Raw genomic sequence first — 26,509 nt, 5'->3', positions numbered from 1 at the left:
TTTTTAATTACTAAAAAACCTCAAAGAATAGATTCTTAAGTTAAATACATTATTAGGTACACAGGTATTCTTTCAGGCACCTACCTACACAGTATAGAAGGCAAGTGCTTCATTTACATAACCAGTCACACTTATTCATGCATCACAAAACATAGTTTGAAGTTTGGTCACAAACAGTAAGATTTTTTATTAAAAAGAAACAAGTACTTGGTTTTAATTAGTTGTTAATATATTGATTTCTTAGAAATCTATTTTAAACCAGGAAGTCAAAAATTTCGGACGGTTATGTTTTCAAATTAAGAGAAATACAACTGAGTTTTGATATATTATTCTCATGTCTACGTAACCCAATAAATAAGTAGTTCTTTTACTTAACACACAAATATACTACATCAATTGACGACGATTAAAATCTGTTCTGCCCTTTACGTGGAAATATTTATAAAATTAAGTCTTATCTGAAATTCCATTACAAATTATTATACATATTATTGTTACACAGAATAAATTGAATTTCGTAAACCCATATACACATGCAATCCAATTAATAAAATTATCAATTAATTTCTACATAATTCTTCAATAGCATAGCGACATCTACCGATATTAATGGAAGAACGGTCCTAAGCTAGGAGAGAGGTACCGTTGAGTTTACATATTCATAAAATAGAAACAAACAGACGAAATATTTTTAGTTGAAGTAAAATAAAACGTAGTGATTTTTCTAAGTGCAAAAAGTATTAAATAATATAATTTTAGATATTCGAAATCATTTTATAAATCTTTACAGCGCCATCTGTTAGAAAGTAGCGTAATTGTAATTTCCGGATTCGCTAAAGGTTATTTGAATTAGGAATTATCTATTTATTTTTATAAATCAAAGTAAGCTGATGAACAGAGTCGTAACAAAATTTATCTTATGTTGCATAATGTATAAGGTACATTCAGCTTTTCGTTACATTTCGGAGTAATGAAAACTGCCGAATGTCCGAGGTTTATTATTATTTTATAACTGTAAAAACATTTTTTTATTATTAGACACTCTATAAAGTACATTACTTTATTACTACTTTTAAAAAATGTTACGTAACGTAAAATATGTTATCGTAGGTACCATAGAATAGGGCAGACCAAATTGCGAAGGAGGCTGTACTTTGTGGAGATATATTTCCTTATAAAACTATTACAATGACCTAGCGTGTTTTCCAAAGTTGTATCTTGGCAGAACACTAGTAAAACAAAAGGAAAACTATAATATCAGGTGCAACTCGACATTCCTACAAAGCCCTGGTTTTATGGGATAAAGCTCGGAAAGACTGCGACAACTATATTAACTCGTATGCGTCTTGGTCACATGTGCACACCGTCTCACCTTTATAAACTTGGTATTGTAGAAAGTTCCTGTTGTATTTGCTGTACTGAAGTAGCTGATATAACTAGATTTTTTTCTCATGTCCGGATCTTGATCACTCCTCCTTTTTTAAACATATCAGATCCATCCGTATCTCTTTTCCTACCTCTATTACTACTCTTCTTTTCTCTAATGATCCTATTATTTATAAAATTTTAGCTGAATTTATATATTTAAATAGTATTAAAATTTAACGTAATGTGTTCCGTATTGTATATATATTATTTGTAATTATCATGTTCTATATAATTTTCTGTTTTTGGCGAAATACCCTAAAATCGGGGTGAATGCCATACCACAAGAAAAAAAATTATGAATGAAATAGCAATATCGGTAAAATGAATGACAGTTTTCTGTTTAATCTTAGTCAGTTATTCTGTCAATCAATAAAGCACAACGACATAAACTCCATAATAATAACATAGTTATGTTTTTCTCACTTGGAATATCTATTTTGAACGTAATTATCTCCTAATATTGTAAAGTTATATTTGTCAAACATCGTCATAAACAAAGTGTAATGCAAAAATAATAATATAAATATTCTAAAGTAGGTAAGTACGAGTATTACTTATCAAAACAAGTTTCTTATCTATCTAATTAATCGTTATCATTCCGTGAAGATAGGTGTAATGTTGTTATAAAAGAATTGTGTTCTAGTCTCCATTCGACAATCGCCGTGAGTATGACAGCCACTACAGTTACCTGGTCTATGGGACCGGGTACTTACGAAGTGCCTTTGTCATTATTTGCTACCAACAGACAGAGACTTGCTGAGAAATTGCAACCTGGTCAAGTTGTATTGTTACAAGGAGGCGATAGTATAAATCATTATGACACTGACGTGGAGTATGTTTTTAGACAAGTGAGTTATCATAAATAATTTCATTGTTATTGTACATGCAATTTTAACTTGATATTTAGGTCAGAGTATTATATCAACTGCTTGTGATTATCAATGTGTTTCATTTTAAACTGGACAATAGATGAAATCTTCTTATTACATTTAAATTAAATTTTCGTATATAAAAAATATTATTTTCATATAATGTTACTATCAGTAACATAATATGAAAATTATAGAAAATTTAAAACTAGGACTTACATATTTTTAGTAGTATTTGAATTTGGAAGACAATAAAATACTATATTTGTATAGTCTTCCAAATTCAAATTAACTATTTTCACATTTTATTTTGTGTAATATTTAAAAGCAAACTTAATACATTTTTTTTCTGTATATTAGATCATTTAAATGTTAAAACTATTACCCATTTACACACCTAATCTATATAAATATATACTAGTTTTACAGAAAGTTACCAAATGGATTAAATTTAATGCTATGCATTATAATGATAATGCAGTATGCCAAAACTATACTTTTAAAATTTAAATATTACCATAATATGTAATTAATAGTGTTTCTAAATATAAATAAACGAATTTGTTTGCTTCTTACACTTTCACATTTTTCTAATGAAAATTAGTGTTATTTTAATACCACAAATCTTTTTTTATAAATAAGGCACATTTTTATTTAAGCTGAAGTGCAGTATGTCACAGAATAAAGAACACATTTACATATATATTTTAGTTGCACATATAAATATGCCCAGTCTTTTATACAGTGCTACCTCTCACATATTGTGTCATATTTCAATTACTGATATTAAATATGTTGTTTAAAACAAATAATAATACTGAAAAAATAAGATGATATAACAATTTGGTATATAATTAGGTTTTATTCTACAATACAATACTCAACATTTATCAAACATTACAAGTATATATATAACTATAATTTATTGTAGTATTGTTAGAAGTAATAACTAATAACACTCTTGCAGCATGACTCATGTGCTTATTGAGAATTAAGTTTACTTAAAGTTATTTTTTACTGTTGCTATTATACTTGATAGTTTCTACCTGCCACTTTATATGTATGATATGTGATTGTTCTGAATAAAAAATATGCTTGTTGTTAATGTTAAGTATTATGTATATACATATATAAATATTGTGGCCATCTTTCATTAGTAAAATGTGAAAGTGTAAGAAGTAAACAAATTCATTTATTTATATTTAGAATAGTGTTTCAAGAGATTATGGATTTATAATTTACAAAATCAGGGTAATTTCAATAATATTGTAATTGACTTAAATATGATTTTCAGGAAGCATATTTCACCTGGATATCTGGAGTGCGTGAGCCAGGATGCTACTTTGCTCTAGATGTAAAAACAAGAAAAGGACATTTGTTTGTACCACGATTACCTGAGGAATATGAAGTCTGGATGGGGAAACTACTAACATGTGATGAGTTCAAAAAAATATATGCCGTTGAGGAAGTCCATTATGTAGATGAGGTATACATTAATTAAGTTTTTAATAATTGGCTTTAATTGTATTCTTAATCTTTTATAGATTTATATTAATACTAAATATAATATTTTTATAATTTTGGATATTAATTATTAAAAAATGAGTTCATAAATAAATGTGTAGAAAATAAAATGTGCTCCAATATGTAAACAGTTCTGTAGTCTTGATGGTACAAGCTCAGCTTCATTTAGAAATTGATAACACTATGCCAGTTGACTGTTTTATTTATTTAATATTAGTTAAGAGACATTGTTTTATTTTTACAGTTGCGGGATGTACTCAAAAGTTTGAATGCAGAATCACTTTTGACATTAGTATGTATTTATTTATGACTATATTTTAATTAAATTATCTGATAGTGGTATGACTGTTTCTACTAATCGCCATACGAAAGTTAATCTACTAACTATATGAAATTCTAGATTGTGTTACAAGAATTAATTTCTATGAAAGATTCATAAATTCATATTCATTTTTTGACTAAATATATCTATTTTTATAAAATAATAATAAATATAACATACCTATTTGCATTTTTAGAGTGGACCAAACACAGATAGTGGGCTAACAGCTAAAGAAGCACTTTTTGAAGGTATAGATGAGTAAGTTTAACAATAATACTTTTATTAAAAAGTTTTTCCATTTTGATTAGTTCATAAAATCTAATATTTAATTTATTTTCTATTTCCAGATTCAAAGTGGATAATGAAATATTATTTCCAATTATAGCAGAAATGTAAGTTTCTATAATATATTAATTAAACATATTCAGAATGTTTTCTAAACGAATTACAATTATTTCTTACATAATGTAATTAATTCCTAATTAACATGCATTATAATTTTAAATACTTATATCCAGACGTTATATTTTTTCAATCTTATCATAAGCTGATAATTAGAACTGCCAGCTGTATAATTCAATTATGTTACATTACAATAATCTAATATCATCTAATGGACTAAGTCTATGATGATATGTAATAAAATAATCAATGAAAAGAATCTGGTTTGCAATAATTATGTATATAATTACTAAATTGGTAAAAGTATACATTATGAATATGAATAGATTCCTAATACAAAGTTCTTTATTAAAATCCTAGCTTTTATAAAACTTAACTTGTTAAAAATTCTTGTTCATCTATATCTTCCTTCAGACTTCTAAGTATTTCCATGGAAAAAAATATTAATTTAGTAATAATTATACCTGTAAGTAAATAATACAGCTAAATCCTTCATTAATTTAATGTATGTATATTTGCAGTCGCGTTATCAAGACTCCAGAGGAAATTGAAGTGATGCGTTATATATGCAAAGTGTCTTCTGATGCTCATAAACAGGTTAGATTTGTTGTTTTACTATTATTTTATTATATTTTCTATTAACTACTGTAATAAATATCAAAGATTACGGGGACGTAAGTATTCTATACTGAAGGGCACAGTATATATGTCTCTATAGCATTTATAGCCCTTGAACGTATTGCCTTGTGACAAACAGATTCGCCCCAAGTGTCACATAATACACGTATGTAGTTTACTGTGGTGTGTCAATCCTATATATTACGGTAGAAGTGTGTTAATTGAGTAAAGCGCGAAGCGTGGAGCGATCTTAGAGATCAGATTTGCACTCTTTGTAACGATACTCCACCGAAACGACTTGACCGATCGAGACCAACATTTCATCGAAGTCCGAACTAAGGACCTCCATCGTTTACCAATAAAAAAAAATCCGATAGGTCACGGTTAAATTTTTAGGTAAAACGCGCTCCGTTGAACATGTGACCTCGTGTGTAAACAGCACACGGGAAACAAACCTGGTTATTGTAAAAGTAGTTTTTATCTTTTTTTCTTTTTATATAATATAGTTGCAAAGTCGTGTAAAGACGAAAGCCACCTGTTAATTTGTATATCTGTTGATATGTTTAGGTTTCACGAAAAAACAACTGGAAGAATAGACCGAAAGACTGGAGGAGTAACAAAGATATTTTCGAAAAATATTATGTTAAAAATTTTTCAACACTGAACAATTTTGAGTTTTTATTAGCATCAGTAAATAACGATCTACAAATGTACATCTGTACGAAAATGGGTCGCTCGATGGTATATCAAATGAAGTGAAAAAAAATATTCAAGTATGACATTTTAGTCGCTTCTGACCGTTAAGTTTTTTGTATTAATATTTTTCCTATTGTTATAATAAATTACTTTATCCTATACAGGTGATGCTATACACAAAGCCTGGACTAATGGAGTATCAATGTGAGTCAATATTCCTGGACCATTGCTACCGAGTGGGAGGCTGCCGCCACGTATCCTATACCTGCATTTGCGGTTCGGGCGGCAATGCTGCGACTCTACATTACGGGCACGCAGCCGCGCCTAACAGCAAACGCATTAGAGACGGCGATATGTGGTAATGTTAAACAACACTATAAACCATAATAATAATAAACTATAACTTATAGTAATGACCGTAAATAAATAAATAGTGATCCTATGATGAAAGAAAAAAAATATTCAGTGCTTTTTAGTTATTTCCAATAGAAACAAATAGAAAAAAAAACGTTTGAATCCAACGTTGAATTCCTTCACCGGAGAGTCTGTTAGAAATGTAAAAATACACCAGTATTTTTTGGTGTCATGTAAATTCAATTCACAACACACAAATAAAACAATGGTACTTAAAGTAGATTATGGATAATACTAATGCAGATAGAAAATAAACAAATGTTTAGATCATACTTAAACACTTGAAATAATTATATTGTTGATATGTTACAGTCTATTCGACATGGGAGGTAATTACGCAGGGTATGCAGCCGACATCACGTGCTCCTTTCCAGCCAATGGCAAATTTACAGCTGACCAGAAACTTATATACGAGGCAGTCTTGTTTGCCAGGGATGCCGTTATAAGGTACATACTAATATATGGAGTATAACATTGCACTTATCGCGTACAATAGCGCAGATGTTATTTATATTGAGCATTTTATCTCTTTATGTCTAAAAATTCTACATAATTGCACAAGAAAGCCCCCTGAATCACATGTACACAAATTCCTGGTATCAGCTTATATACTATTACAATAGCATACAAAATTTAATATAATCTCTCCTTACACCCGTACTGATAATAATTAGTGGATTTGGACAGTCGTCAGATATGTTTGTAGTTTTATCTGATGTATAATAAATTTTTTTTTTTTTAAATTACAAATATAGTATATTAAAAAACATTATTCTTGTAGAGAGGGAAAACCTGGTGTGCTGTGGCCGGAAATGCATTTATTAGCCAATCGAGTTATGCTAGAACATTTGAAAAAAGGTGGCTTGTTGAAGGGAGATGTGGAGGAAATGATCAAGGTAACATTAAATGTTATTATCTACCTTTTTAGCGTAATGTTATAGATATACACCGTCCGATCGCTTTACTATACCATTCTAACGGACATTAAAATTTATTAGCCGTCCCGAAGTTCGAAACCATGATTCATTTAAGAGGAGTAGGATCCCAAACAATTCTCTACTCTATTTTCGTTGTGTGAGACTGCATGGTGATGTTTTTGTGAGTAGAGCGGCGTGAACGGCATCCTGCAGCCGCACGGGCTGGGCCACCTGCTGGGGCTGGACGTGCACGACGTGGGCGGGTACCTGGCGGGCTGCCCCCCGCGCGCCGCCGCCGCGCCCCTCTCTCGCCTGCGCACCGCACGCAGCCTGCAGTCGCGCATGCTGCTCACCATCGAGCCCGGCTGCTACTTCATACCCAGGGTGCGTGCATCACACTAAGGTCCGGCCGCTCAGAACAGGCCGGGATCGAATGGGCAAAATTTTTAATATCTTTTATTCGTATTATCAGATCTATATAGAGATAAATTCATGGTGAATTTACCACGATGGGGCTAACTGACCAGACCTCATACTCATCTTATCTTCCTCCACTGGTGTGCCGCCAGCGTAAACCGTTAGCGCAGGCAGGTGCACTATTCTATTATCATTCATAAGAAAAAAATCTATATTTTATTAAGGCTACGCTAAAGAGTTAGGTAGATGAAATATTGGATGACTACTTTCGACCTTCATGTTTTCGTTTGTTTCAGTTTTAGTTGTTCCAATATTTAATACTTTTTACCTTATCAAAGGCGAATAAATCAGCTATCACCTAGTTGTACAATGTATTACATACATTGCATACAATAAATTTTGTCATAATTTATTGTATGTACTTTCTGCCCTCGCTTCTATTTTCGGTAAGGTGTAAAGGTCAGGACCAAGCCCATGGTATTAGAATGTTTAAAAAAAGAATATTTTCAATTGCAGCTGCTCGATGGCGCTAAAAACAACCCAGCACAGTCGCAGTTCTTCAACTGGGACGTAGTAGACCGATTCCGCGGATTTGGCGGAGTACGGATCGAAGATGATGTTCTCATCACAGATGATGGTGTAGAGAACCTGACCTTTGTGCCAAGAACGTGAGTTCATACAAAATGAATATTAACAGCCTTTCCTCATATACTCTTTCACACGAATCTGCTTTCACGCAGGAAAGAAAAACCGTATTTGGGAATGTTGCTTTGGCAAAAATTGACTCTAGCTATGATAGTCATTTTAGTTTAAAATGTGGATGTTTTCAAAAAAACTGTGCCCGTTTTGTCTTTTTAACTTGTGTCGGCATGCAGTTCTTGTCTAGCATAATAATAGTACACAGTAGTTTGTACCCATGTTTTTGCAAATAAAGTATTGAATTGAATTGAACATGTGCTGTAGTAGTTGAAATTAGGGAATTGACATAATTGTTTCTTTTTTTGTTTAAGGGTTGCTGAGATTGAAGACTTTATGGCTAATGGAGCAAATTTCAAGTAATAACAATATATAAATCATATATCTAACACATGTATACTATATAGATTAGTAAGCGACAACTGTGTCTGACTTGCTGATAAATTAATAATATTGTATATTTAATGTTAATACTGATGTAATATGAAGGTATTAAATAAGTAATAACCATGTAAAACATTTTTATATATTTATATAACTGAGCAAAAACATGTGCAAAATAAATGCAATATTATTCTTAAATAATAAATAAATAAATTGTAAAAAAACCTAATATCTTTTAACTCAAGTATTGTACTTATTAACCAAACAAAATAATCTCGGACTCTACATGTAAGTTAAGTATTTCTTGAGTGCTGGAGGCAATGGTAGATGGTTGAGATTATTGTGGAATTCTTTTGTAGACTTTATGTCTCTCCTATTTCTAAATACACTTCGTATTTTAATTCTGCACAAATGTCTCAATGGTGGCACTAAATATGGTAGCTGTTCCACATAAACCATTTCATTGTTGTCATCTATCAAGGACACTAACTTTTTTTGTGCCTGAAAATTATGTAATTTTGTCATTTATGAAATACTATATAATAGCCTAAGGTTTGAACTATTCAATAAACAAAAGATGTTTTTGAAATCTATTCCCAATCTTAGGCTGTATAAGTTCTTATACAATTAAAGTATTGAGACTAGATTGTCTGTTATCATATATGAAACATCATTGGCTATCTAATTAATAAATATCTCAGTTTTGCTAATTATACTAGCTCAGGAATAAAATCTTGTTGAAATTCATTGAACCATTTATTTAAATTTTACATGCTACTGAGAAACAATGTGATTATTTTATTCTAAATATAAAAATAAACAGACAGCCAACAATTTGAGACAAGTTGGAAGATGATTATTATGAGATGCAAGGATTATTTCTAAATAATGCTATACAGGCAGATAGTCTTCCCTAGAAAAGTATCTCTTATGAAAGGCGGAGATACTTTTATAGGTTCCTGGAACCATCCAGGAACCTATGTAAAAGTACACACAAAATTCCATCAAAAACAGTCCAACTTCTTAATTCTAAATTGTAATTGTATCTTATTTCTAAATTGTATACAGTATTCAACTACACACAATTAACTTACTTGCAGAGATATTCTACCCGCTACTCCATTGTCACATGCAAATTGTAAGAAAGTCTCTGGATCTACATTTAGGCTATATGGTATCATGTATGAAGCAGTATCAAGGTCCGAACTGAGTGAAGCCAAGAAGGCATCAGGAACACAGAGGCTCTTAGCCACAGTTGTAGTTGAGCTGCAGTAATCCACATCAAGACCATTTTCTACAAGTATTTGGAAAACCTGTAACATTTTTACACACAAACATTATTTTTATGTAATAATGTTTTACTAAATTATGTTAAAAATTTACCTATTTGCTACATTTGATAAATACATTTTTTTTCTACCACAGCAGTGGCATTTAGTCATAAGGCCTTTCTGATGGTAAATGGTTATCATATATCTTATGGATGGATGAATAAATATTGGATTAATAATAATAACATAAATTATTGGATGCAGGTTTTATGTCTATTGCATCTTCATACCAAATGAATTCCATATTTCTTTATATTAAGAAAATATTTATATCAAATTGAAATCATTTCTAAATAATTAGTCTAATAATGAAATAGAAAATAGACATATTTTGTAATGTTTATACTTACTTCTACAAAACATCCAGCATGTATACAATAGTGTATGTATACTAATGGAGGACATTCACCTATATTAAAGGCATTTACACCTACACCCCTCATAAGGAATAGATAAAAAAACTCTCTAAATTTATCAGGTGACTGGTTATAAATATATTCACAAATATTTAAATATGAGTTCAGAGGTGCATTAGTAAGGTAAAATGGTTTATGGTCACCAATTTCTTCCAAAGTCACATGGAATGGTTCAATAAAGTCAAAAAAGTCTGGCCCCAAATCATAGTTTAATAAAGCTTCAAGTATTTCAAACTTAAAATAGTGTGGCTTACAAGCATTCACAATTATATTAGAATTTATCTGCTGCTTGTCTGTAACTACCAGGAGCATCTTGAATATAGAAATATAACCAAAGTTGAGAGCCATATCTAAAGCTGATTGGTTATATACATTCCTTATATGAGGATCAGCTCCATTTTCCAACAAAAAGCGTATGACATCATCATTGCAGCCTTTGACTGCTGACATCAAGGGGCTCTCCCCAGCTGCTGCCAGCTCATTTACTTCAGTCATGAACGGTAATATATTCTGGACAGTTTCAAACGAACCCTTGCAGCAAGCTAAATGAAATGCAGTCAAAAGACTAGGCCCATTTTTTATCTCAGGATCTGCACCAGCATGTAGCAATATTGTCACAGCTTCATGTTGAGCTGCCAAAGCAGCATCATGTAAAGGAGTATCACCATCGAAGTCTTGAACATTTATACTTGCACCATATTCTAATAATAACTGTATTAACTCCACTCTACCTTGACCACTAGCTATATGCAATGGAGTAACACCTTCAGTGCTGCCATAGTTAACTATATCATTGGCACTATCAAGAAGAGCTTTAATAGTCAATAGAGAGCATTGTCTGCGACAAGCCAGATATAATGGAGTATGTCCCTCATGAGTTTCAGCAAGTGGTCTACAATCGGGATGTTTTAAAATAAGTAACAGAGAATCATAACTATCCTTATTAGCTGCTTCATGGAGACATGTCCACCCTCTATTGTCTGTACAGTTAGGATTCATTTTTTTTAGTAAAGTTCTCACTACCTCTATGTCATTGTTTCTCGCAGCTAGATTTAAGGAATTAGAGGTTCGTGGATTATGCGAACTGAAATCCATATTGTATTAATAAAAAGCCTATAACAAGATTGAAATAACTGCAGTAAAATTTAATTTGTGAACAAACAATTGACTATTTAACAAGTTGAGATCAAACATTTTCTTCGAGTATTCCTATTTATTCTGATCAAGGAATATATTACAGCAATAATTCTTTAATATTCAGCTGCAAATCCAAGCTGATAAAAAACAAAAACTAGCGGTCTACGGCTCTTAACTTAGAGAAGTATCAACTCGAGTTCCTAACTCGAATTAAATCGAATTGCGATGAATTCGAAAATTTAATGAACGAATCAAGTGAAAGAGATGGAGCATGATTCGGTCGTTGAACCGACAATGACATGAAGTCATCTTATATCAATGAAAGTAAAGTAAGTCAAGTCAAGTAGTAAGTCAAGTATACAAATTTCACTGATCACAAATGTCTCAATATTGATTTCAGGTTGTTATAATTTTCTTCCCGTATTCGTCCGGTTATGTTATCATTAAAATGATTAAATTAGCGGTTGTCAGTTAACATTTGTTGGTTATTTTTAAACACCAAGTATTTTTTTATACAGCGTAGATAGCAAAGAAGCATTCGATTTCATTTGATGGTTACCGTAGCCATAATAGGCTACGGTAACGGTTTACCATCTAGTACTGTAGTATATTTTAGTAAATTCCGGGCCTTAAGCCTTAAAAATTCCTTGTTTTATCGAATTGGCAGTGAGTAGTAAGTAAATTGTAAAATGCTCTGATTCATTTTAAATATGTAAGAAATCCGAGCTCGTTATTGAATCATTAAAAAAATAGCACCCAAATAGAATTAGTTGACCTGCAGCCATGCATACGCTCCATAAGTCCTTCCGCTTTGAAGTGCCATTTCTACTCGCCCCCCATGGTTCGGTGAATTTTTCAAGGCCAGCTGCGGCCAAAAATATTAGAATTATTCGAAATATTAAAAACATACTATTTATTCCTGATCATGACTGGAGTCATCTCGAGTTACCTAAATTCGAACTCGAGTTTATTACGAATTAGCACATCTCTACTCTAACACTAAGTTTAACTTAACTTGGCCTGACACATAGAGATGTCAAAATATAATCGATAAAAAAGTTATCTACAATAAAAAACTTTCTGCTATTAACAAATATTTTCTGTTGTATTAAAATAATTTTTATTTTGTATATATTAATTGAATGTTGTTTGTTATGAATTTATTAATAAATATTATTTAATTTTAGACCACAGATTATGTGTTTAAAAAAACTCTATGATGTATTTGTGCATTAAATCACGAACTCATCCATGGAAGTAATCTAGGTGCATTCTAGTGAATTTGACATAATGGGCTAACAAATTATTATTATGTAATTTTATGTTATTTGTGCCATTATCAAGGATTAAAAAAAAACGGGCTAGTGGAACACTTAGAAGAAATATTTGCAATAAAAAAAAAGCATGTTTGAATTATCCATCATGAAACGGTGTAAGAAAAGACTATTTGTAATCGATATAAAAATAATACTAACGGGTTTAAATAAAATCACTGATTAAGAGATTGACTATAGTCGTATTTTTAATTAGACGAAGCTAGCTGACAGTAGCTAATGTCACTTTGTAAAATAATGTTGCCATATTTAAAGTAATAGTGATGCGTTCAGTTCTCAGTTAGATGAATGAACAATGAGTGTGAATAGTTAATCATTTCAAACTACAAAAGAATATTATTTCTATTTTACAATAAAATTGTACAAAAGTGCTCTGTAAGTCTGATAAGTTACTAGTAACTACAATCAGTTTTTTGACGGCTTATTACAAAGCGCGCGGCTACTAGTGCCAACACAAATCAACGTCGCGAGCGTCGGTCGCCATTTTGTTTGGAATTCGGCTCCTAACCTCTTGTCTGAGAGCACTAATGTTTTTTTTTGCGCTCACGCTGTTTTGTTAAGTTTTTCCTCATGTTGTGTTTGTGGTAATTGTATATTTACTATATTGTTTCATACAAACAATATGGATCCTCAACCAAGCACGTCAAGCCAAAGCTTGTCTCCAAGAAAAACGTTACCGAAAAACTTATGATACAAAACGTCTACAAATACGTATTTGAGAAAGCTGCTTCACTATTACCTATTGAGGCTCCCAAAAAAACAAATGTATTTCGAAAACAGCTGACATTTTGGGAATTAGTGTGACCTCAGTCTACAATGTATTAAAATAATACAAAGTGAACAATTTAAGTCTCCGGAGAAACGTGGACCGAAACACTGTTTCAAAGATAACTTTTTGACAATTTTTAGACAGATTTATAATTAATGTCACTGAAAGCGACAATTATTTTTTTATCTGATGATGAATAAAAACAAATTTTGTAATAAGCGCAGTTTTTTATTTTTATTACCTAACTATATTATGTTATATATTGTTATATTTTATACATCTATAGTTTCAATTACATGATGAATTGTAAATAGGACAGTATTGAAAGTTTCCACGCAATTTTTTCTTTATATTAAAAATACTCGGTATTCAGTATAGGCAGATACTATAGGAACATAATCGCCGTAAACTCGTTGGTATGTATAAAGCACGGCTAAAATTCGAACCCCGTACCCGATATCGGCAGTTCGGCTCACTAACTATTCACCAGACAATCGAGGCAATTCTATTAATTCAGGAGTTTTTTCAATTATTCACTTTGTCACAACACTATTTTTATTTCATCAAATACTGACAACACAGTAAACGTCAGTTGACTTCGTTTAATTAAAAATACGACTATAGTCTACTTTCAATGTCCAGTTAGTATAATCCCATCAAAAACATAAATGTGAAATGATAGCCGAGTTTAATATTATGATATATACCTTGATCGTTGACTTCTACGACAAAAGAGATGAGATCTAAATGGGTGCCAAGTTCAATGGTCTGTCCTGAAATGTGTTTATAACAATATAAAATATCATTTCTTCTTATAACTTAGGATAATATACTGTAGCCTAAGGTCTAACTTGGCCAGTTCTCATATACGAAATATAAGCGTTTTCCGTCTGAAGATAATTTATTATACTATAAAAAGCTGCGGAATCGGTGTAATCGGATGTGTAGAGATGCAAAGAGACGCCATATTCATGAATCCATTCATAGCTATAATTCAGCTCAGATTTGGAGACTTCTTAAATCATTGGGTATTGGCAAATCTTCTTCTTCAACTTGTCCCTCTAATTTGGACTATAATGCGCTTAATAAGCATTTCTCCTCGCCTCCTGTCACCGTTGCTGACAGTATCAAAGCGTTAACACTTGATAGTCTTCGCCGCCAGTCTAAACCCAATTGCGAGCCTTTTTCCTTCAAAATCATTAGCCAGTGTGACGTTAAAAAGAGTATCCTTACCATTTCCTCCAAGGCAGTCGGTGATGACAATATTTGTATACAAATGATTCGACTAATAATTGACGAACTTGTGCCCATAATTACTCACATAATCAATCATTCTTTGGTCACTTGTTCTTTTCCGGCTGCCTGGAAAAATGCTCGCGTAATTCCTCTTCCTAAAACCAATAATCCTAGCTCTTTTAACGAATTTCGTCCCATTTCTATTCTACCTGTATTATCCAAAATTTTAGAAAATATTGTTCATGAACAATTATCCCTTTATCTATATAGTAATAACCTACTATCTCCTTTTCAATCTGGGTTTCGTCCTGCCCATAGCACAGTTTCGGCTTTAATTAAAGTACTAGATGACATTCACCTTGCTAAAGATAATAAACAGCTCACAATCCTCACTTTATTAGACTTCAGTAACGCCTTCAACTCTATTGACTTCGATATTTTCCTTGGCATCCTTGACTCTTTTAACGTATCTCCACTGGTTTTAGAATGGTTTGATTCATACTTGAGGGGCCGCAGGCAGTGCGTGTTCCTGGATGGGAATACTTCAGATTGGTGCGAACTGACTGCCGGCGTCCCTCAAGGTGGTGTTCTCTCTCCCTTACTTTTCTCTGTCTTCATCAATTCACTGACGAAAGTGATCTCTTGCAACTTCCATCTCTATGCTGATGATCTACAACTGTACCGCAGTTTTGACCTACCATCTGTTGATAATGCTATCTCCTTGATCAATACGGAACTCGAGTGTATTTGTGGCTTTGCTAAGGCATATGGTCTGCTTGTTAATACCAAAAAATCACAATCGATTATAATTGGCAGCAGATATATGCTTAATTTATTAGATTCAATGCACATTCCTTCAATAATATACAATGGGGATATAATTTCTTACGTTAAAACAGTAAAGGATTTGGGTCTTTACATTGATAGTGACCTCTCCTGGTTTTCTCACATTAAACATGTGAGTAAGAAAATATATGGGACCATTCACTCCTTACGGCGTCTTCAGAGATTTCTTCCATTTAAAACGAAGGTCGAATTATCTCATACACTCCTTTTACCTCTCCTAGATTATGCAGATGTTTGTTTTCTTGATGCCACTGGTGAACTGCTCAACAAAATGGAACGTCTCCAAAACATGTGCATTCGGTTTGTGTTTGGTTTGCGTAAGTTTGACCATATAACTCAATACCGTAATCAGTTAAAATGGTTGCCCTTTCATTTTCGACTGAATGTTCACACTCTCAGTCTTCTGTACAATATCTTGCATAATCCTTCTGCACCTTCCTATCTCCGCGAACGTTTTAATTTTCTCTATCCGACAGAAATGAACACTCGATCTCAGAATAAATTACTCTTGCGGACTCCAGTACACTCTGGGCAGGCATATTCCAGCTCTTTTGTGGTGACGGCTATTCGATTGTGGAACTCTTTACCTCACGAAATACGTGCCAGTTCTAGTATTGAAATATTCAAATGCCGATTAAAAGCGTATTATCATTCACAATGCTGACGTATTTTTATATTTATATATTTAGGTATATATTATAATTTACATTTTAACTTATGTCTTATAATTTATTTATGTACCATTTAAGTATGTCTATATATATATATATATATATATTTATGTATGTCTATTTATACTTATAGTTAATATCATTAAAACAATATTTTAATATCTCCTCTTTTCGTACACGTATGTATGACTATTCTATTTAATACACGATCCTATAACATTTTCTAGGTTTGCTGGAAGAAATCTCTTTTTAGAGATAAGCTCGCCCTTGTACATTACATTTATTCTGTATAATTTTTTCTATTATGTGTGTGTGTGTACAATAAAGAATAAAGAATAAAGAATACTAATACTAATATTAAAATAGGAACCGACAAGTAACATGTTTAGAACTTGCGAAGGCTACAGTATATTTCGTATATGAAAACTAGCCAAGTTAGAACTTAGGCTACAGTATATTATCCTAAGTTATAAGAAGAAATGATATTTTATATTGTTATAAATACATTTCAGGACAGACCATTGAACTTGGCACCCATTTAGATCTCATCTCTTTTGTCGTAGAAGTCAACGATCAAGGTATATATCATAATATTAAACTCGGCTATCATTTCACATTTATGTTTTTGATGGGATATCATTACTTTTTGTACATAAATTATACGAGCTACTTATTTATAACTAAATTAATACCAAATTATTTTTGATAAATTACTGTATTTTCGTATATTTACGGGGTATAATTGTCTTTTTTTGTGTTATTTTCTATATTTTCTTGTAACTTTTAAATGTTCAAGTGCATTGCCAATTCAGTATCAGGAATTTTTGGGCAAATCGGGGCGGTATAACGTCCACAGATGGTTGTACTCTACAATAGAGCTCTCGTGACTTGGATCTAAATTGTTAAGACGTACTCCATCTAAGGTTTTAACTCTGGACAGTCCAACGTAAACCTGCCCTTTATTAAATATAGAGGAGCCTATGTTGAGAAGAGGACTGCTAAAACTAAGGCCTTGTGATTTGTGGATAGTAATAGCATATGTTAAGCAAATACGGAATTGTTCTCTTTCAACATATACATTATTTAATATCTGAAATTTCGTATTGACACGTTATAGTTAGTAAAGACGATTATGTAACAAATTCACTGTTATCTATTGAATTCTCAAGAAAACAATTTGTTACCAATGAGTTCTCATTCTCGAGTTAACTATACATTCCTACTTATAACTATACTAAAATTGTTATTAATTTTTGGTTTAAACTATTGTCTATACCATACGTATTTACTAAAATAATGTAATAATAATATAACCACAAATATATAAGTATAATTTAAGAAAGCTATGAATTTCGTAGCATAAATCGCAACCTTATAGGTTAGATATCGAGAAACAAAACATTGAGTTTTATCGCACCGCTCCCACACGGTGCCGCCGCGGCGCCCTATACCGAAATGCCTATTATTTAATCATTATTTATAAAAATAATGATTTGACACTATCGATGTTCGCTAAATATTGAAACAATAGTTAATACCAAATCTCAGTTAATAAGATAATAAATACGAAATTCGACTATACTCCTAGTTATAAGTACGAGTATATTTTAGACAGAATCTAAATTATAGCAACTAGTGTTTACCGCTCAATGCAATATTTGAAGTTTGCTAGTTATCGACACTGATGTGAAGGGGTCAACGTAAATTGGTAATGATCGACGTTTTCATACAATATTAGTTTCCGTCCAGTACAAGATGAGATATTTCGCCAGGGATCAATGTCAATTGGTGGCTATCGACGTTTTCATAGAATTTTAGTATTCGTCCAGTATAAGTTGAAATAGAATCAATTAAAGTGAAAAATTGTAGTAAAATGATAACAATTTACCAGTTTCATTTTTTCCTTTATATTCACCTAATTACCTATCTGCATGCCAAATTTGAACTTCCTAGGTCATCTGGAAGTGGGTTATAATTTTGATCTATAGTTGATCAGTGATAAAAATGACGATTTTTGGACATTAATATCTAAATAACCGTTTGAGATATGTTTATGAAATTTGGAACACATATTTATCTCACAAGTCTCAATATATGAACCAAATTTAACAGGTTTGTGTGAAAGAGTTTTTGAGTTATGTGGGGGTCAAAAGTGGCTCCAAATGGTTCGTGTAAATATACACACGGTGCTGCTTGCCAGTTTACTTGAAACTCAGCTTTGACACGCTACCGCGTGTCTAGATGCCAAGAAAATAAAAAATATATATTATAAAATCGTTTTCCTTAAAAACCTATTGATTTTGAAGTAATTTAGTAGGTCACTATTTTTATATTTATACACACTATTAATATTTATATATTTATTTAATTTCCAAATTACAAAACTTATCAGGAGACATATTTTTCCTATTACAAAACCAACCAGACATCAACCAGAGAGATTTATTCTACATCAAACATAGAGTAATAAAGTTGCCATATTCATAAATGTGTGGATTGCTTTCTCAACACTCTTCCTCAATCCATACATTTTCATTATTCAAACCTACACTTAGTAATAACTTATTAAATACACTTTTACACAATGGCTTAGTAAGAATATCTGCTAATTGCTCTTTACTACAAATATATTTTACAGTTATCAAATTCTCTTCTACTTTCTGCTTTACAAAATTGTATTTCACATCTACATGTTTTAATCTCTTTTGTTCATAACTCTTTATACATTTAATAGTACTTTGGTTATCCTCAAAAACTATAACATTATCAATTACAATATCCAAATCAGCTAATAGTTTTATCATCCAACATGTTTCCATAATACATTCACACAAAGCTACAAATTCTGCCTCTGTTGTACTTAGTGCAACAGTATTTTGTTTCCTAGACTTCCATACTACAGTGTTATTAAAAACTTTCAACAAATATCCAGAAGTAGACTTTCTATCAGAGTCTCTAGCCCAATCAGCGTCTGCATACCCTAATAACGGTTTACTAGAATTATCCTTTTTATACAACAATGAAAAATTAACAGTCTTTTTAACATATCTTAACAATCTTTTAAGAGCTCTCCATAGATCAACATTTGGTTTAGATTGAAATCTACTTAAGTAATACACAGAAGCTGCTAAATCAGTAGGTCTACCACGAAGTGCAATTCCGAAATTTCGGATCGATATTTCGTGTGATTCGTACCATGAAAAACGTTCATTCCGAAATCGTGCCCGAAAACGGAGAATATCGTTTCGATCGTCCCAAATCGTACCATGAAGTATCCGTTCGTACGTTATTATGACGTTTTGACAGCACGTTTATCGTGATTTAAAGTGCGAAGTAGACGAAACCTAAATAGTTAACTTTTTACTTTCGTAAGTATGGATTTTACGTATATAAGTGCTGTAATATATAAAAAAGTGATTAATTAATAATTCAGTTAATGTGTTACAGTGAATAATGTGATAAAAGTTAAACTAATTAGTGTTTTTAAATATTATTGTGTTCAATATAACCTACAACTTAGCATTACTTTATTTTGATTTAGTTTCATTATGCCAAGATTGGCTGGAATTTTAGAAGCCCTCAATGAAGAAGAAATTGAAAGACGCAGGTTTAAAAGAAAAATGCGTACTAGGTACCTCCAAAGATCCATTCCCGACTTCGATTTTGTATCTAAATACAGACTCAGTCGGGAAGTCTTCGAGAATCTTTGTCAGTATGTGGTACGATTATTACCCCTGCCTAAAAATAGTTGAGCAATCGATCCAATAACCAAAGTAAGATCTTATGTACATTTTGTAGATGAAAAAATTTAGTATTTACCTATTATTTAGTATTCCCATATCTATTTTTTTTTCAGATTCTCACTGCATTAAATTTTTATGCCAGTGGTAGCTACCAGGGTGCAGTCGGACAAAATTTAGACACCACTATGGCTCAGCAGTCTGTCTCAAACTGCATCAGGGATGTAACAGATGCCCTAAATACACCCTATATACTAAGGAAATATATAAGATTTCCTCAGTCCAGGGAAGACAGGAACATATTGAAGAGAAAGTAAGTTTATGTATATTAAATATGATTAAGATTTAACTTTATAGAATTTTATGCTCTTTGTCGATTTATAATACATATACTATTAATTTAGTTCAGTCAACTATTTGTAGCTGTAAATTTATAAATGATATTGTTGTTAATTTCAGGAATCAGCATAAGTTAATTGATGTTTAAATAATCAGTAGTTTATATTTCTTTTTCAGTTTTGCTACACAGTATGGTATGGTACACCCATGTAGCTATAATTCGGCCAACAGTCAATGAAGAGAGATTTTTCAATAGAAAACATTACCACTCTTTAAATGTTCAAGTTGTAAGTACAGTATTTTATGTAAAATTTGCATAGTGTATAAATAATTCTCAAGTTATTCATATTTGTCACTATCTGCAAATATCTTTATAATGTTTGTCCTATTTTTTTAGATTGCTGACAGTAATTTAAAAATTATGAATATTGACGCCTCTTATGGTGGTGTCACTCATGATGCATTCATTTGGGAGCATAACGAGATCAAAGATCATTTGGAGAGTCTTCAAGGAGAAACAACTTATTTGCTGGATAAATAAATCGTAATTGTTAACTTTGTAGTTGTACTACATATAAAATTGGTGAACAAACAAGAATACAATGTTTTGTCATTCCTTTTCATTATTAGGATGTCATAAAAGATGATTATAGATTGTATTTCAGTATTTTTTATGTTAAATATTATTAGCTGATATTATATTGAATAGTCTATAAGCTATCAAGTGCATTTATCAAATTCCAAGTCTCACAGTTAAGTATGTTTTCTTTTCTTTCAGGTATATAAAGATTAGAAGAGAGCCATACGTTCTATTTATGGTATGGGTTCGAGATAGTCATTATATCAAGGCTTTAAAGAATCAAATATCCTCACCGTTGCCTCACAGTACATTTATGAAATATTATGTATACAAGGAAAAACTTAGATAGTTTCAAGAAACTTAAAGACTGTACAAGTAGAAACATGCAATAAAAATATACTAATTTTACCTAAATGCTGTTAAAATTGATATTAAACAAATGTTATGTAAAAAAGCCTATTATAGGATAGATGAATTCATAGATGACAGCAATATAATAAGTTTATTTGAATAAATGATTTTCTATTCTATTCTATTAGAAGTTAAGGCATTACTTATTTACAAAATTAAAAACTTTTTACAATAAAATATTTTTATTTTATAATCACATATATGTAGGTATATATATATATAGATAAAAGTAAAATCAAAATTGTATATTAAACATTTTTTAAAATAACACTAATTATAAATGATTAAACATTCATTCAGAAAAATGTTGTATAAGTATATGCAAACTAAGTAGTGTAGTTCAAGGCGCATTAAATTAATGACCAGTAAAAAACTGTAGTTTAGTACTTTGTGTCTTTGTTAATACTTATATAAAGCTAAGTAACATTTTTATACTCATTATTTAACAAATCAACAAACTAACATAATTCAACAAATCAACAATGATATATATAAAGCTAAGTAACTTTTTTATACTCATTATTTAACAAATCAACAAACTAACAGAATTCAACAAATCAACAATGATATATCTAAAGCTAACTAACTTTTTTATACTCATTATTTAACAAATCAACAAACTAACGTAATTCAACAAATCAACAATGATATATCTAAAGCTAAGTAACTTTTTTTATACTCATTATTTAACAAATCAACAAACTAACACAAATCTACATTAATCATGTCAAATTTAAAAAAAAAACAAAATTTCATCTATTCAGTCGTCTTAATTCTATTAGTAGACCCTCCAATCCATCCCTTATTAATACATTTAATTCCTGGAGTGATTGGCGAATCAGCCCTGACTCTACCGTCTCTACCCGTCGATCCTCCGGTGCAATTCGCCGCTCCTCCATTTCGAACATACGCCTGCATACACTGCGAGGTCCAATGGCGTCTGCTCGACGGCGTCGTCGCTCTGGACGTGTAGTAGCCGTTGAAGTTCTAAAAAAGTTTTTTTTTAAATAATTATTATCATTATTGTTTTCGGTATGCATGATTGGTACTAATACCAGACTTGATGTCTAGGAATATACTAGTGATTAGGACTATAAGCCCCCATTACTAATAATCTTAATATTTACAGAAATATTTTCATATAACAATAATTTATTATGATATAAATTTTTTAATCAATAATAAGGTATAAGTAAGTGTTATTTATTAGTACTGTCTTATCTTTACTTCTTAGTTAACATTGAAAAACTGTGTATATATAAAAAGGTACCAACTCTGTCTCAACTCATATTTCTGCTATGAAGCAGCTGTTCTTGCATAGCTGTATTTCAGTTTGAAAGGTGGGAAAAGGCTATTTAGGTACCTTATATACAGAAATAAAAGGAATGGTAATACATGAGGAATACTATGGAAGTCACCATGTATTTTGATGACATCCATTATGTTATATATGTCTAGAGATAACAGTTAGCACTATTTTAGTAACGGTTTTACAACATACCTCTGGAAATGCAGGAACATGTGCATCCAACTGAGGTTCTCCAAAGCCCTCTCCCATAATACCCAATATTCTGCACTGTATTGGGTTTAAAGGATCAGCAGATGATGGCCCTACCCCAGTGGCTGTGGCAGACCTTCGAGCAGCAGTAGCAGCTTTTTTAGTTAGATATTTTTTGTCAGCCCATACCTAAAATTTATAAAATTTATAAAGTATCAGTATTGGAAAATTTTATTTAATAACAAAATTATTTAACATTTTAAATGCATATCACGTACTAAAATATCAAGAAAAGTGCTTACCTTCTGCCACTGCTTTACAGTTTTAGTGCATCCACCCAATGAATTGAGTTCGTCTGTGAGACGAACCCATAATTGGGTGGATCTTGTTCGCCATTCTGCATTTCTACAGTGGCCACGAGCTAACTCCTGGTGCTCTGCTAGGAATGTTAGGAGTGTATGCACTTGTTCCACAGTGGGATTACTCATCTAAATGCATAAATACATTTGTTAGCGCTTGTCATAAATAGAAACTAATAAATAAAATCAAAGTTATTACATGTTCATTTTCATTGATGTTTAACGAACAAATTTAGCAATAAAAATCATTTAAAAACACTTGTGATGATAATTCTTAAGTTTATATATAAAAAAATAAAAACAAAAATATTTGTAATACGCAGTAACGTTATTTTCAAATATAAATAGAGGTTTGACGTTTTCTTATGACATAAAATACTACTAATTTTAGAAGTTTATAATTTCAATACATTTAAATATAAACGACTGTACATTTTATTTTATCCGGAGTATACCACTTTATTTTTTTCCTAATTTAAGAGTGTATAATAAAAGACCTCTCATCTTTCATTCGTTCACGATCATAGTCTATGGTACCCGTCCGAAATATCTTATTCCGAAGAAACTTCATGGTTCCTTTAAACTAGTATTTCGGTCGTCTTTCGTTTCGTTACGCGATAATCGGCAGTAACTTTCGTGGTAGACCTACAGGTCTAGTACCAACTGTGGCATACATTAGGGATCCTATTAATGAACGACACTGTTTCTCATAAGATACATCAATAATTTCATTTTCATCATATTTATAATTAACATCCATAGGAGTGTCACAACCCTTACAATCCTGCATATTAAAACGTTTAAGAACCTTCATTAAATATTTTGATTGATCAATACAAATACCTTCAGATGTTTTATTAATTGATATACCTAGATACATTAAATTATTATTTCCCATATCTTTCATTTTAAATTTAGTTTTAAGGTATTCCTTCACCTTTTGGATATCCTTTACATTTGTACCCAAAATCAACAAATCATCAACATACAAAAGCAAGTATAAATTCCCTTTACTATATAAGCAATAGTCATTATCAGATCTCTTGAATCCATATTTGGTAATTGTGTCATTAAATTTTTCATACCAATATTTAGGTGACTTTTTTAAGCCATATAATGATTTTTTCAATTTCAGTACAAATCCTGGTGGAACATTCATTCCTGGTGGTGGTTGTAAATATACTTCTTCATTTATTTCTCCATACAAAAAAGCTCCCTTTACATCCATTTGGTGAATTTCATAATCTTTATTTGCTGCTACTGATAAAATAGTTCTTAAAGTCTGTAATCTTAATACGGGTGAATAAACATCTTCTATTATTCCTTCCTGTTGAAATCCTCTAATAACTAATCTCCCTTTACATATACTTTCCTTTCCTATATCCTTTCTTGTGAAAATCCATTTAGCATCAAGTATTTTCTTGTTATCTGGTTTTGGTACAATTTGAAATGTTTCATTTTCCTCTAATACTTTTAGTTCTTCTTGCACAGCTTTATTCCATTCCTTTCTATCCTCTCTTAATTGAATATCTTCATAATCCAGAGGAACATTCTCTGTATCACCTAATAATGCAAATAACACTTCATCACTTTCATCATTTAAATCAAGTATATAGTCTTCTTGCCATTTTGGTTTATTAATATTTCGTTTTCCTCTTCCTCTTTCTTTATTTTCCTGACATTTCTTACTCTCTATAATTTTTTCATTATTTTCATCTATATTTTCTTCATAAACCTCACTCATATTAATTGGTTTTGATTCTTCTTTTTCAGGTTCTGGTTCTTCATCAAAATCAGGTAAGTACACACTCTTTTCTTTCTTTATAGGTCTCTCATCAAACACTACATTTCTTGCTGTTACTACTTTTCCTGTTTCTTCATCATAAAGTTTGTATCCTCCAATACTATATCCAATCATTATCATCTTCTTTCCTTTGTTATCTAACTTCCTTCTCAACTCTTTAGGTACATGATTATATGCTACACATCCGAAGACTCTTAAATTTGATACATCCGGTTTTTTATTTTCCCACAGCTCACTAGGTGTCTTCGCTCTTCCTGTAACTGGGCTTCGGTTCATAACATAGGCTGAATACATAACTGCTTCGCCCCAAAATTCCTTTTTTAATCCAGAATCAATCAATATAGTTCTAGCTTTATCCATAATTGTCCTGTTTAATCTTTCTGCTACACCATTCATCTCCGGATTGTATGGTACAGTATGTTGCATAATTATTCCATTTCTACTACAGAATTGTTTAAACTCATTAGAAAGATATTCGCGCCCATTATCCATTCGCAATTTATATATATTTTTATTAAAATGATTAGTTACCAAATAATAGTAATGTTGAAAACATTTGAAAACCTCTGATTTATGTTTCATTAAATAAACTCTTGTAAAGTGTGTGAAATCATCAATGAATGTTAAAAAATAATTATTGCCATCATATGTACTTGGTGAAATTGGCCCACATACATCTGAATGCACAAGATCTAAAGGTCTCTTAGCTCTATATCCTTGTTTATTAAAAGGTAATCTTGTACTTTTCCCTAATAAACAAGGTTCACATAAATGATTATTATTACTTATCTTATTTTCCAGTTGTGATAAACCCTGCACCATCTGATTTTTTACTAATAAATTTAAATTATTTATACCTAAGTGACCAAACCTTCTATGCCACAATTCACAATCAGTTTGATCTATTTTGTTAGAAAAATTGCAATGCATACCTGAACTGTAAACATTTACAATGTATAATGTATTCATATTGTTTCCTATCATTAACAAATAATCATTACTATAAACTCTTACTTTTCCTCTACTAAATACAACTTTTAAACCTGCCATTTCCATTTTTGAAACTGATAATAAATTTTTCCTCAAGTCTGGTACATACAAAACATTTTTTAATATACTTTTATTTGTTTGTTTTCCTACTGTACATATAATTTCTATATTTCCTACTCCTATAGCCTCAAGACATATTCCATTTTTTGCTGCAGCTATTTTTTTAGGTGATTTTAATTCTATATAGTCCATAAAATAGTCCTTACAGTTTATCAAATGATCACTGGAACCTGAATCGACACAAAATTCAATGTCAGCACTTTTATAATCACTATTTTTCACTTTATTTTCACAAACACTC

At 31.2% G+C, this 26,509-nt stretch overlaps 3 protein-coding genes and 1 pseudogene across 3 annotated transcripts; 2 read left to right on the top strand and 2 right to left on the bottom strand.

Annotated features, from left to right (window-relative positions):
- Window positions 1–1,777: 1,777 nt before the first annotated feature.
- LOC131840940 (xaa-Pro dipeptidase) lies at window positions 1,778–8,859 on the top strand. Its single transcript, XM_059189156.1, has 13 exons — window positions 1,778–1,965; window positions 2,072–2,276; window positions 3,592–3,783; window positions 4,066–4,113; window positions 4,340–4,401; window positions 4,491–4,535; window positions 5,067–5,142; window positions 6,024–6,217; window positions 6,586–6,720; window positions 7,055–7,169; window positions 7,380–7,574; window positions 8,124–8,275; window positions 8,618–8,859. The coding sequence occupies exons 2-13, from the start codon at window positions 2,097–2,099 to the stop codon at window positions 8,664–8,666; spliced, it is 1,443 nt and encodes a 480-aa protein (XP_059045139.1). The 5' UTR covers window positions 1,778–1,965; window positions 2,072–2,096; the 3' UTR covers window positions 8,667–8,859.
- A 104-nt stretch (window positions 8,860–8,963) lies between these two features.
- On the bottom strand, window positions 8,964–11,734 carry LOC131840939 (ankyrin-1-like). The gene is made up of 3 exons (XM_059189155.1): window positions 10,369–11,734; window positions 9,782–10,000; window positions 8,964–9,188 (listed from the first exon to the last, which is right to left on the bottom strand). The coding sequence occupies exons 1-3, from the start codon at window positions 11,527–11,529 to the stop codon at window positions 8,970–8,972; spliced, it is 1,599 nt and encodes a 532-aa protein (XP_059045138.1). The 5' UTR covers window positions 11,530–11,734; the 3' UTR covers window positions 8,964–8,969.
- Window positions 11,735–19,567: 7,833 nt separating this feature from the next.
- On the top strand, window positions 19,568–21,047 carry LOC131840921 (uncharacterized; annotated as a pseudogene).
- Window positions 21,048–22,253: 1,206 nt separating this feature from the next.
- On the bottom strand, window positions 22,254–23,580 carry LOC131840920 (uncharacterized). Its single transcript, XM_059189134.1, has 4 exons — window positions 23,554–23,580; window positions 23,298–23,483; window positions 22,999–23,184; window positions 22,254–22,484 (listed from the first exon to the last, which is right to left on the bottom strand). The coding sequence occupies exons 2-4, from the start codon at window positions 23,481–23,483 to the stop codon at window positions 22,254–22,256; spliced, it is 603 nt and encodes a 200-aa protein (XP_059045117.1). The 5' UTR covers window positions 23,554–23,580.
- Window positions 23,581–26,509: the final 2,929 nt, after the last annotated feature.

The sequence above is a fragment of the Achroia grisella genome, unplaced genomic scaffold, assembly GCF_030625045.1.
Source record: "Achroia grisella isolate CSIRO2021 unplaced genomic scaffold, CSIRO_AGI_Agris_v1 utg152, whole genome shotgun sequence".
NCBI classification, from domain to species: Eukaryota; Metazoa; Arthropoda; class Insecta; order Lepidoptera; family Pyralidae; genus Achroia; species Achroia grisella.
This window is presented reverse-complemented; position numbering and strand designations above follow the sequence as displayed.